Here is a 13,841-nt window from a genome sequence, read left to right as displayed (position 1 = left end):
AGTTAAACTTTATTACATACACATACACACATCTCAATTTTACACCACTATACTCACCGATCCAGGATCCAGCGCTGGTCTCCCTTCTGCAGCAGAGCCGGTCAGCCCGCACTATCAGCGGGCTGAACCGGCTTTCTCCGATGGAGCTAACAGCTTCTGATGCGCTGTCCCAGCGCGACACAGGCTGAGAGCGTGATTGGGCGATGCGTCTCCATGGAGACACATAAGCCGAAGACGCTCTCAGCCTCTGTTGCGCTGGGACAACGCGATAGAAGCTGTTAGCTGCATCGGAGAAAGCCAGTTGTCCCCGCTGTCAGTGCGGGGGGAGCCGGCTCTGCAGAAGGGAGACCAGCGCTGGATCCTGGATCGGTGAGTATAGTGGTGTAAAATTGAGATTTTTGTATGTAATAAAGTTTTACTTTTCTGTGTGTGTGTTTTCTTTTAACATTCTTTTTACAGGTGGACTACAAGTCCCAGCGGGCCCATTAATGCCCCGCATGCTGGGACTTGTGGTTCTCCAAGTCCCAGCATGCTGGGGAGGTCTGCTGGCACTTGTAGTTCTCCTGTATTAAGCAATGTTAGGAATGTCACATTAACCCTATCAGGCCGGCGTCCAATGGCCAGGGACGCCGGTGACAGCCCCGGGCTTCAGCCATGGGGGGGGGGTGAAGCCTGGGGGGGACCCCTTTATTGGGTGGGGGGGGGGGTCCCCACTCCTCCAGGTACCCCGTCCAAGGCTGACCAGCCACGGTGCTCATGGTACGGCCGGGGGACCCCCGGCTGTGGCATGACACTGCGGGCTGTTGGAGCCCGGTGCTGGTTTCAAAATATCGGGGACCCCCAGATTTTTTGTCCCCCGTATTTTTGGAACCAGGACCGGTCCAAGAGTCCGGGGCTGGCTTCAGAAATACGGGTGATCCTACACTTTTTGTCCCCCGTATTTTTGGAACCAGGTCCGGCTCAAGGAGCCCGGGGCTGGTTATGTACAGGAGGGGGGTCCTCACGCCATTTTTTTTTTTTATCACAAAATCGCACATTTCACCAAAATCGCACCTTTTCATGCCTAAAATCGCCCTATATCGCACTCTTCATGCCGGAATACACACCTCATTAAATATGCGAATTTGCAGCAAAAATGCGATTTTAAAAAACGGCGATATAGGGCGATTTTTGAGAAATAATCGCATTTTCTCAAAAACGGTCAACACACTAAATCTCGCCCCTGGTGTCCTCTTATGGTGTTGCATATAAACACATCATTAATGAGCAGCGTCTTTGGTGATCACAGAAAAAGGTAACAAAGAGGTTGTGCTAAACTAGTAGCAGCGCCCAGTCATAGTTATTATTGTGTCTGCCAGTGGCTCTCACACTCAGGGCCTTATGCTAGTTCACTCTTTCTGACAAATTCCTTCTTAGATGGACAAAACCATGGCCCTTATTCTGGTTGGTGCGGCCGGAGCCGCATATGCGGCTCCGACCGTGCAGGCGAATCCCCGCCTTCCATACGGATCGCCACGGCCGTCCGTACGCGGATATGTGGCGATCCGCATGAAATTGGACGGGGATACGCCTCCTCCGTCTTGGGAGCAGCCCCTGCATTCGATGGTCGCCGAACATCGAATGCAGGGCCGCACGCTCCACCAGGTCCCGCAACACAAGACCACACGGACACTTGTCCGTGTGAAATCATGTATGGGGGCGGGCAGCTGACATCCGGCGATGTCAGATGCCCGCCCCGTACCCACGCGTCACGGCCTCATTACCATGCATACGCCCCGCGTTTGCATGGGAACGCCCATGAAACGCGGGGCGTATGCATAGGGTAATGAGGATAAGTAGCCCCTCACGCCCCTCTACGCCCCCTGTGCGGCGTATAGAGAATCCTTGCGGCGAAATCGCCTGCACATGCGCAGAGTGACCTCTGCACATGCGCAGAAGATAAACATCGGCGGCCCGTACGCAAGCGGGAATATCCGCATCGATCAGAATAAGGGCCCATGTGCACTGCAGGTGGGGCTGATGTTACTTGTGCAGAGAGAATTAGATTTGGGTGGGGTTTTACTTCAAATTGAGATCTATATTGCAGTGTAAAAATAAAGCAGCCAGTATTTACCCAGCACAGAAACAAAATAACTCACCCAAATCTAATTCTCTCTGCACATTTTACATCTCCCCCCCTGCACTGCACATGGTTTTGTCCTTCTAAGAAGGATTTTGTCAGAAAGAGTGAACTAGAATAAGGCCCTCAGTCCTCAGGACCCCAAACAGTTTGCATTTCCAGGTCACACAGCAGCTGCACAGGTGTACTCATTACTCACTGACACATGTACCAGGTCACCCAGCAGGTGCACACATTACTCAATGACACATTTCCCAGGTCACTTGGTAGGTGCACAGGTGTACTCATTACTCACTGACACATTTTCCAGGTCACCCAGCAGGTGCACAGGTGTACTCATTATTCACTGACACATGTTCCAGGTCACCCAGCAGGTGCACAGGTGTACTAATTACTCACTGACACAGTTCTCAGGTCACACAACAGGTGCACAGGTGTACTAATTACTCACTGACACATGTTACAGGTCACCCAGCAGGTGCACAGGTGTACTCATTACTCACTGACACATGGTACAGGTCACCCAGCAGGTGCACAGGTGTACTCATTACTCACTGACACATGTCCCAGGTCACACAGCAGCTGCACAGGTGTACTCATTACTCACTGACACATTTCCCAGGTCACCCAGCAGGTGCACAGGTGTACTCATTACTCACTGACAATTCCCAGGTCACCCAGCAGGTGCACAGGTGTACTCATTACACACTGACACATGTCCCAGGTCACCCAGCAGGTGCACAGGTGTACTCATTACTCACTGACACATGTCCCAGGTCACCCAGCAGGTGCACAGGTGTACTCATTACTCACTGACATTTCCCAGGTCACACAGCAGGTGCACAGGTGTACTCATTACTCACTGACATGTCCCAGGTCACCCAGCAGGTGCACAGGTGTACTCATTACTCACTGACATTTCCCAGGTCACCCAGCAGGTGCACAGGTGTACTCATTACTCACTGACACATTTCATAGGTCACCCAGCAGGTGCACAGGTGCACTCATTACTCACGGACACATGTCCCAGGTCACACAGCAGGTGCACAGGTGTACTCATTACTCACTGACATGTCCCAGGTCACCCAGCAGGTGCACAGGTGTACTCATTACTCACTGACACATTTCATAGGTCACCCAGCAGGTGCACAGGTGTACTCATTACTCACGGACACATGTCCCAGGTCACACAGCAGGTGCACTCATTACTCACTGATATTTCCCAGGTCAACCGGCAGGTGCACTCATTACTCACTCACATCCATAGCCCATATATCTAATCACAGCACACAACGCATACTCACATACATGACCAAAGTAACCACTGCAAGCCCTTGACTACATGAGGTGACTGATATGTGTACACGTGTACCTACAGCACCTAACCCGCCCTCACAGGTAATGCTCATACACTGGATCAGTAACTATAGGCACCTAATGATAGTGTCACGATTCGGGTATCTCTTATATATTTGGCTACATCTGTCACTCAAAGTGTGTCTGGAGCTATAACGCTGGGTGGAGCCTCTGACTCACATGACTGACTCACATGACAGAGAACCAGCCCAGTGAGCCCACAGACAGTGCCAGACACCCTCTGCCTCTCCATGTTACACAGCAAAGACACAGCTACTCACCAGACACACCAGGTGAGCGCCCCACACCTCCATACCTCCCAACATGACCCTCTCCAGGAGGGACAGAATGCTCTGTTTGTGGACTTCCATCTTAATTTATGATTGTCATCACCTGTCATTTTAAACAGGGTAATTGATAAGAAAGGTGTTTAAGCACAGGTGATGTAATCCATAAATTAAGAAGAAAGTCCAGAAACAGAGCAATGTGTCCCTCCTGGAGAGGGTCATGTTGGGTATGCACCTCCCCCCCCCCCCCCCCCCCCCCCCCATTCACGGCATCCCCACGATTAAATGGCACATGCAAAACACTGACATGACTATGGTCGACAATGAAAAAGGTTGACAAGATTTATTTTTCACTTTTTCAATGTCTTCATATTCATTCTCATGTGTCGACATGGACACCAATGAAGTGCCACACTTATGTCAACATTTACATGTGTTGACCTTTCTGTGTTGATTTTTTCTTGTGGCGATTCGCGGCACCCCCCGCGACCCCACTCCCTCGATCCACCCTCCCGTGATTCACTGCACCCCCCCCCCGCGCCCCCCCATCCCACGAATCGCGGCACCCACCCCACCCCCCGCGACCCCCCCTCTCCCACAATTCACGGCATCCACCCACGACCCCACCTCCCGTGATTCGCGGACACCCCTCACCTCCTCCCTCCCCCCCCCAACCCCGCGCGCGATTCACGGCAACCCCAGGATTAAATGGCACATGCAAAACACTGGCACGGCTATGGTCGACAATGAAAAAGGTTGACATGAGTTTTTGAAGATTTATTTTTCTTTTTTGAATGTTTTCATATTCATTCTCATGTGTCAACATGTGTTGAACTTTCTGTGTTGATTTTTTCTTGTAGCAATTTTTTTCCAGTGAACTATGTGCACGTCAACCTACACATCATCAACCAATTCTTTGTATAATATATAACACCTGTTCTGTTTTACTGCAGGTGTTTTAAGTCAGACCTTTTACTGCTACTATTACTGTTTATGTAAATACATTCTGAATGACAGCAACATCCTACCATCCTTCTACAAGAATATATAACCAACTAGGTGATTCATCGCGCCCCGTGTCCCCCGCCCTCACGCAATTCACGGACCCCCCGCACACCCCCCCCACCCGTGATTCGCAACCCCCCCTCACGCAATTCACGCCCCCTCCCACGCTTTGCGGACCCCCGCCCTCTCCCGCGATTCGCCAACACCTGCGGCCCTCCCGCAATTCACGGCACCCCTAAGCCCCTCTTTAGTCCCCCGTATACTCACACACCCCTATCACTACCCAGCTTCCTGCTCTCCTGAACCGTAACTTCCACCACTGGGGAGTCGCTGACGCTGTTTTGCCCACATGCCCCTATCATGCCTCATAGCCCAGCCTCCTGCTCTCATGCACCCGAACTCCCACCCAGTAGGAGGAGACACTGACTCAGGGCCACCATCCTGTACTCCTGTACTGCCACACTGGACCCTCACCCACTGGCAGAAGCTGCACAGTGTTTCCCACCCTCCTCTTTAGTCCCCCTTATGTCCACACACCCCTATCACTACCCAGCCTCCTGTTTTCCTGTTTCGTGACCTCCGCCAGTGGGGAGCCGCTGACTCAAAAACACCCTACTATACTATTGCACACACACACCTAAACAACATGCACACACAGCCCCCCCCACACCCACAAATGTCACTGTACCATCCACACTATCAATGTACATCTTACTCTGTAACCGCTTTTTAATTAAACAAAACAATACACACCCCCTTCCACATCATATGCTCTCTATTTAACACATTTCACCTATAACTCAAGTTGCAATACAGACCATCTTTCATACAATTCTAACCATCTTTCTCATATACAAATGTTCACAAATTAAGGGGGCGCAGCCCCTTACGACGGTGTGAAGAGCGCCCGTAGGGCGCGATGAATCACCTAGTCACAAAAATATTTACCATCCAGATGCCTGAGAAGACTGGCGCTGCGCTCCAGACATGGCTTCCATCTGTGCTGTGTCCGGGCTGCCCGCACCGTACAGCATCTGACATTACCCGGAGCCGCGATCTCTGCTATGCCCAATATCGTTCCCCACATCGCTCAGTGTGTGTGCCCAATATCGTTCCTCATATCGGTCAGTGTGTATGCACAATATCGTTCCTCACATCGCTCAGTGTGTGTGCCCAATGCCTCACATCGGTCAGTGTGTATGCACAACATCGTTCCTCACATCTGTCAGTGTGTGTGCACAATATCGTTCCTCACATCGATCAGTGTGTATGCAAAATATCGTTCCTGACATCAGTCAGTGTGTGTGCCCAATATCGTTCCTCACTTCGCTCAGTGTGTGTGCCCAATATCGTTCCTCACAGCGGTCAGTGTGTGCCCAATATCGTTCCTCACATCGCTCAGTGTGTGTGCCCAATATCGTTCTCACATCGCTCAGTGTGTGTGCCCAATATCGTTCTCACATCGCTCAGTGTGTGTGCCCAATATCGTTCTCACATCGCTCAGTGTGTGTGCCCAATATCGCTCCTCACAGCGGTCAGTGTGTGTGCCCAATATCGCTCTCACATCGCTCAGTGTGTGTGCCCAATATCGTTCCTCATATCGGTCAGTGTGTATGCACAATATCGTTCCTCACATCGCTCAGTGTGTGTGCCCAATATCGTTCCTCACATCGCTCAGTGTGTGTGCCCAATGCCTCACATCGGTCAGTGTGTATGCACAACATCGTTCCTCACATCTGTCAGTGTGTGTGCACAATATCATTCCTCACATCGATCAGTGTGTATGCAAAATATCGTTCCTGACATCAGTCAGTGTGTGTGCCCAATATCGTTCCTCACTTCGCTCAGTGTGTGTGCCCAATATCGTTCCTCACAGCGGTCAGTGTGTGCCCAATATCGTTCCTCACATCGCTCAGTGTGTGTGCCCAATATCGCTCCTCACAGCGTTCAGTGTGTGCCCAATATCGTTCTCACATCGCTCAGTGTGTGTGCCCAATATCGTTCTCACATCGCTCAGTGTGTGTGCCCAATATCGTTCTCACATCGCTCAGTGTGTGTGCCCAATATCGTTCTCACATCGCTCAGTGTGTGTGCCCAATATCGCTCCTCACAGCGTTCAGTGTGTGCCCAATATCGTTCTCACATCGCTCAGTGTGTGTGCCCAATATCGTTCTCACATCGCTCAGTGTGTGTGCCCAATATCGTTCTCACATCGCTCAGTGTGTGTGCCCAATATCGTTCTCACATCGCTCAGTGTGTGTGCCCAATATAGCTCCTCACAGCGGTCAGTGTGTGTGCCCAATATCGCTCTCACATCGCTCAGTGTGTGTGCCCAATATCGTTCTCACATCGCTCAGTGTGTGTGCCCAATATCGTTCTCACATCGCTCAGTGTGTGTGCCCAATATCGTTCTCACATCGCTCAGTGTGTGTGCCCAATATCATTCCTCACATCGCTCAGTGTGTGTGCCCAATATCGTTCCTCACATCGCTCAGTGTGTGTGCCCAATATCGTTCCTCACATCGGTCAGTGTATATACCCAATATAATTCTCACATCGCTCAGTGTGTGTGCACAATATCGTTCCTCACATCGCTCAGTGTGTGTGCCCAATATCATTCCTCACATCGGTCAGTGTATATACCCAATATAATTCTCACATCGCTCAGTGTGTGTGCACAATATCGTTCCTCACATCGCTCAGTGTGTGTGCCCAATATCGTTCCTCACATCGCTCAGTGTGTGTGCCCAATATCGTTCCTCACATCGCTCAGTGTGTGTGCCCAATATCATTCCTCACATCGCTCAGTGTGTGTGCCCAATATCGTTCCTCACATCGCTCAGTGTGTGTGCCCAATATCATTCCTCACATCGATCAGTGTGTGTGCCCAATATAATTTTCACAACGCTCAGTGTGTGTGCACAATATCGTTCCTCACATTAGTCAGTGTGTGTGCCCAATATCGTTCCTCACAGCAGTCAGTGTGTGTGCACAATATCGTTCCTCACATCGCTCAGTGTGTGTGTGCACAATATCATTCCTCACATCGCTCAGTGTGTGTGCCCAATATCGTTCCTCACATCGCTCAGTGTGTGTGCCCAATATCGTTCCTCACATCGCTCAGTGTGTGCCACATATCGTTCCTCACATCGCTCAGTGTGTGTGCCCAATATCATTCCTCACATCGGTCAGTGTATATACCCAATATAATTCTCACATCGGTCAGTGTGTGTGCACAATATCGTTCCTCACATTAGTCAGTGTGTGTGCCCAATATCGTTCCTCATATAGGTCATTGTGTGTGCACAATATCGTTCCTCCAGGACACTGGGGAAGTTCAAGGGAAATTGGTCACTGATATCTTTCAGTGCCTACATCGTCTAGTCTGTATGTACCTGAAGACATCAGTGACCGGGAACTCTGACAGAGTATAATAATAATAATAATAATAATAATAAGGGGATATCCTATTAGTGGTGATAACTGGACGCACAATTACAGGTAACATTATCGCACCTATCGCAGTTATGCGCACACCCTTTTTTCGATTAATCCTATAAGAAAATCATGAAAAACAGGTAACCTGCGATGTGTTATCCAGTGGGACGTGCAGGTGACATTGGGGAAATCAGCCTGTACCACACAGAACTGCACAGTAACATAGGATAACAGTATAGACGTATATTACAGGGCATAATAACAAGGGGGACTTGTTTAGTTTCACCGCGGCAGCTAACGCCGTCAGCGTAGTTAGAGTAGTCAGTCAGAAGTAGCCTTGTGTTCCCGCAGCCGCTACGTTATCAGCGTAGGCTGCCGCCGTGAAACTACACAAGTAAGGCAGCCGTTGGGCTACGCTAATAAAGTAGCTTCAAATGTAGCGTAAGCTGCCGCCGTGAAAACCAACAAGTACCTAAAAAGGTTTTGGGGACTTACAATGTATTAAATTGCTGCAATATACATTTAATAAGAACACTGAAAATAATATAAAAAGCAGCTGAATCATGTAATATAAATGCTCTCATACAATGTGGGGTATATAAAAATGGGTATAAGTATATATTTGGGTCAATTACAGGCACTTTCACAAATCTTGCAACAACAACCGATTACTCCCACCAGCAAGGCTGAAACCCCACACATAAAGCACCCCAATAACCTCTCCCATACCGTTAACACCCACTTTGCTCACCCCAAAATGGACATCTCATTATTGGCTAATTAAAAACTGCAAAGTGCCTAATTCAGTGGTTACCAGACTGTGTACTGGGGTGCTCTGCGGTGGGGGTCCAGGACCAAGTCACATTACTTATGGTCAGTGTAATAAGCAAAGTGCTAGTGGCTTCCAATCATATTATATGAGGCATACTTGCCTAGGTTTTTATTCTCCTCTCTGGGAGAAGCCCGGAGAGAACACCAGATAGTACGTGAGTATGTGTCAGGGGTGGCGGGACGAGGCTGACATCACGAAGCTCCACCCCCTTGGGAGTCAAAAAGGTCAATCTGCGAGTCAGAGGATTGTGGGAGGGGCTAAAATGACACAAAATGAAGTGGTGTCGCCATTTTAGACCCGCCCCATTGCCGCAGATGCGCAAAACTCAGTATTTGGTACAGGGAGAAAGGGGGGTGCGGGGATCTAAGTTTTCAGGAGCCTCTCGGCCATTCCAGGTGGGTGGGCAAATACAGACTATGAGGACAAACTGAAAAGAATCCCGACCCTCAACACATAACTGGTCACATAAACACAATTTACTTCATTTAATATATATATTTTTTTTATAAATTACTCAATAAGGAACGTTTAGTCTAGGGAGGGCAGGGAAATAATTTGGATACTCTAGGGCAGCGGTGGGGAACCTCCGGCCCGTGGGCCATGTACGGCACCCGCAGCCGGTCTGTCCGGCCCGCCCACCCGGCCGGGGAAATCTCGCGAGGACTACCGACCTCTCGCGCGATTTCCACTATACTTGACTGCCTGCACAGCCATCGAACCACACAGCTGGCAATTCTTAAACTGCGGTGAACTTGTAAGTGTTTTTTTTTATTTATTTATGGCCCGCAAGGCATTTCTCCCCTATACAAAACGGCCCTTGTCCCCAAAATGGTTTCCCACCCCTGCTCTAGGGAGCCATGATCCGAAAAACACTGACCTAACTACTCAATAAGGAAGTTCTAAACCAAGGACCTTATTCTGATCGCCTCTGAGCGTTTCTGTAATAACCTCTATGGAGAATTATCACATGTGTATAACGGGATAGCTGCCATATAGCGGTCATGGAAAAAAATGCATTTACACTATATTTACCAGGAAAACAGGATATCACATCTAATAGGATATCCCCATAATAATATTAATAAACTACAGCCTGCTCTATCTGTATAGTAGTAACTGTACAACAAAGGTCACTCCCCCTGTATAACAGGACATTGCAAGCAGCTTCCCTTTTGTATAAAAGAGGACCCTGCAGGCCACTCCCCCCTGTACAACAGGACACCACAGGCCACTTTCCCTGTATAATAGGACGCCACAGGCCGCTCCCCCTGTAGAACAGGACGCCACAGGCCGCTCCCCCTGTAGAACAGGACGCCACAGGCCGCTCCCCCTGTAGAAGAGGACGCCACAGGCCGCTCCCCCTGTAGAACAGGACGCCACAGGCCGCTCCCCCTGTAGAAGAGGACGCCACAGGCCGCTCCCCCTGTAGAACAGGACGCCACAGGCCGCTCCCCCTGTAGAAGAGGACGCCACAGGCCGCTCCCCCTGTAGAAGAGGATGCCACAGGCCGCTCCTCCTGTAGAACAGGACGCCACAGGCTGCTCCCCCTATATAACAGGACACCACAGGCCGCTCCACCCGTATAACAGGATGCCGCAAGACGCACCCCCTGAATAACTGGGGGACTCAGCTGCCTCTCCCTGGTCCCAGTGATAGCACACACCTGGTATTATACTGCAGCCTGTGTGAGTAGAACAGCAGCTCCCCTGTAAGTGCCCTTATGGCTCACACCCAGAAATCACTACTATGCTGTTACTAGCAGTATAATACCTGGGGTCACCTGGTGCCAGCTGCAGCACTCTCCCTGCTGCCTGCCATGCACACCAGGAAGGGCTACAGCCGCGGGGGAGTCTGGGAGCTGAGTACAAACCACAACAAAATGGCCGCCGCTGTATGAGGACACTGGAACATCACTGCCGGACAGCTAGAAGCAGTAATTGCATTGTGTGAATGCATAGAGAGAGAGAGAGTTATGCGATGTGAGGTCACCGGTAGCTGATAGATTCCATGCTCTAAATAAGACTAGTACAGCGCCATAACAATTGTCCCCTGTGTGAGGGAACGGCGGCCATTTTCCCAAAGACCAATCCCCGCGTTCATTGGCTGCAGCATCTCGGCTTCCTGCTGGGGCAGCGCTGCTGATCTTACCTGAGGCCTCTCACTTCCAGCAGCCACGGTGATTAAGTTACGGGGGACCGAGAGAAGACATTGCTGTATCTGGCAGCAGGTGATGGTATTGTGCTGCCCTGGTGTTATTATACAGGGGAAGCAGCATGTGATGTCCTGTTATACAGGGGCAGCGGAGTGGGGCGTCCTGTTATACAGGTGGATCGGCCTGTGGCGTCCTGTTATACAGGGGGAGCGGCCTATGGCGTCCTGTTATACAGGGGGAGCGGCCTGTGTCGTCCTGTTATACAGGGGGAGCGGCCTGTGGCGTCCTGTTATAGAGGGGGTGCGGCCTGTGGCGTCCTGTTATACAGGGGGAGCAGCCTGCGGCATCCTGTTATACAGGGGGTGCGGCCTGTGGTGTTCTGTTATACAAGGGGAGCGACCTGCGGCGTCCTGTTATACAGGGGGTGCGTCCTGTGTTGTCCTGTTTTATAAGGTTTTTGTATAAAGGATATATATACATATATGTTACATGGGTGTGGTATGCCGTTCCGGCAGTCGGGATCCTGACAGTCATTAGCCCGATATCGGGATACCGACTGGCCCGGACTCAGACAGCGTTACCAGCACAACAAAGCCCCTTGCAGGCTCGCTGCACTCGCCACGCTGCGGGCATGGTGGCTCGCTACCCTCGCCACCTATTCTATTCTCCTTCTTTGGGGGTCGTGGACCCCCACGAGGGAGAATAGCCGACGGCTGTCAGGAACCCGGCCGTCTGTGTTTTAACAGTCGGGATCCCAACTATCGGGACCCCGTCCGGCACCATGTTACATGTGTGGTGTTTATTGTAATTATTATATTTATTCCAGGACAACAGAGCGGTGAGGATGAGACACGTCACTGATTCCCCGAGGATGGACAAGGACCAGAGTCACATGACTGAGAAAATACTAAATCTCACCCTGGAGATCATCTACTTGCTGACTGGGGAGGTGAGGGGATCTGGTAGTGTCACTGTGACATCACTTATATCTATAGTAATAATACAGGGACGTGACTAAGGAGGTGAGGAATCTGGGAGGGTCACTGTGACATCACTTATATCTATAGTAATAATACAAGGATGTGACTGGGAAGGGGAGGAGAGGGGATCTGGGAGTGTCAGTGTGACATCACTTATATCTATAGTAATAATACAGGGACATGACTGGGGAGGTGAGGGGATCTGGTAGTGTCACCGTGACATCACTTATATCTATAGTAATATTACAGGGATGTGACTGGGGTGTTGAGGGGATCTGGGAGTGTCACTGTGACATCACTTATATCTATAGTAATAATACAGGGACGTGACTGGGGAGGGGATCTGGGAGCGTCACTGTGACATCACTTATATCTATAGTAATAATACATGGATGTGACTGGGGATGTGAGGGGATCTGGGAGTGTCCCTGTGACGTCACTTATATCTATAGTAATAATACAGGGACGTGACTGGGGAGGTGAGGGGATCTGGGAGCGTCACTGTGACGTCACTTATATCTATAGTAATAATGCAGGGACATGACTGGGGAGGTGAGGGGATCTGGGAGTGTCACTGTGACATAAATTATATCTATAGTAATAATACAGGGACATGACTGGGGAGGTGAGGGGATCTGGGAGCGTCACCATGACGTCTCTTATATCTATAGTAATAATACAGGGACCTGACAGGGAAGTGAGGGGATCTGGGAGCATCACTCTGATATCACTTATAGCTATAGTAATAATACAGGGACGTGACTGGGGAGGTGAGGGGATCTGGGAGCGTCACTGTGACATCACTTATTTCTATAGTAATAATACAGAGACGTGACTGGGGAGGTGAGGGGATCTGGGAGTGTCACTGTGACATCACTTATATCTATAGTAATAATACAGAGACGTGACTGGGGAGGTGAGGGGATCTGGGAGTGTCACTGTGACATCACTTATATCTATAGTAATAATACAGGGACGTGACAGGGGAGGTGAGGGGATCTGGGAGTGTCACTGTGACATCACTTATATCTATAGTAATAATACAGAGACGTGACTGGGGAGGTGAGGGGATCTGGGTGTGTCACTGTGACATCACTTATATCTATAGTAATAATACATGGATGTGACTGGGGATGTGAGGGGATCTGGGAGTGTCCCTGTGACGTCACTTATATCTATAGTAATAATACAGGGACGTGACTGGGGAGGTGAGGGGATCTGGGAGCGTCACTGTGACGTCACTTATATCTATAGTAATAATGCAGGGACATGACTGGGGAGGTGAGGGGATCTGGGAGTGTCACTGTGACATAAATTATATCTATAGTAATAATACAGGGACATGACTGGGGAGGTGAGGGGATCTGGGAGCGTCACCATGACGTCTCTTATATCTATAGTAATAATACAGGGACCTGACAGGGAAGTGAGGGGATCTGGGAGCATCACTCTGATATCACTTATAGCTATAGTAATAATACAGGGACGTGACTGGGGAGGTGAGGGGATCTGGGAGCGTCACTGTGACATCACTTATTTCTATAGTAATAATACAGAGACGTGACTGGGGAGGTGAGGGGATCTGGGAGTGTCACTGTGACATCACTTATATCTATAGTAATAATACAGAGACGTGACTGGGGAGGTGAGGGGATCTGGGAGTGTGTCACTG

General features: G+C 50.0%; 1 protein-coding gene across 1 annotated transcript in view; it reads left to right on the top strand.

Annotated features, from left to right (window-relative positions):
• Positions 1–11,517: 11,517 nt before the first annotated feature.
• LOC146010112 (uncharacterized) overlaps positions 11,518–13,841 on the top strand; it is a 42,741-nt gene continuing 40,417 nt past the window's right edge. The window contains exon 1 of the mRNA XM_083151034.1: positions 11,518–12,138. Within this exon, the coding sequence (XP_083007160.1) occupies positions 12,034–12,138 (105 nt within the window). The 5' untranslated portion in view covers positions 11,518–12,033. The remainder of the gene's footprint in view (positions 12,139–13,841) is intronic.

The sequence above is a fragment of the Crinia signifera genome, chromosome 6, assembly GCF_055691185.1.
Source record: "Crinia signifera chromosome 6, ASM5569118v1, whole genome shotgun sequence".
NCBI lineage: Eukaryota > Metazoa > Chordata > Amphibia > Anura > Myobatrachidae > Crinia > Crinia signifera.
Note: the sequence above shows the minus strand (reverse complement) of the source record. Positions and strands in the feature narration are given on the sequence as shown.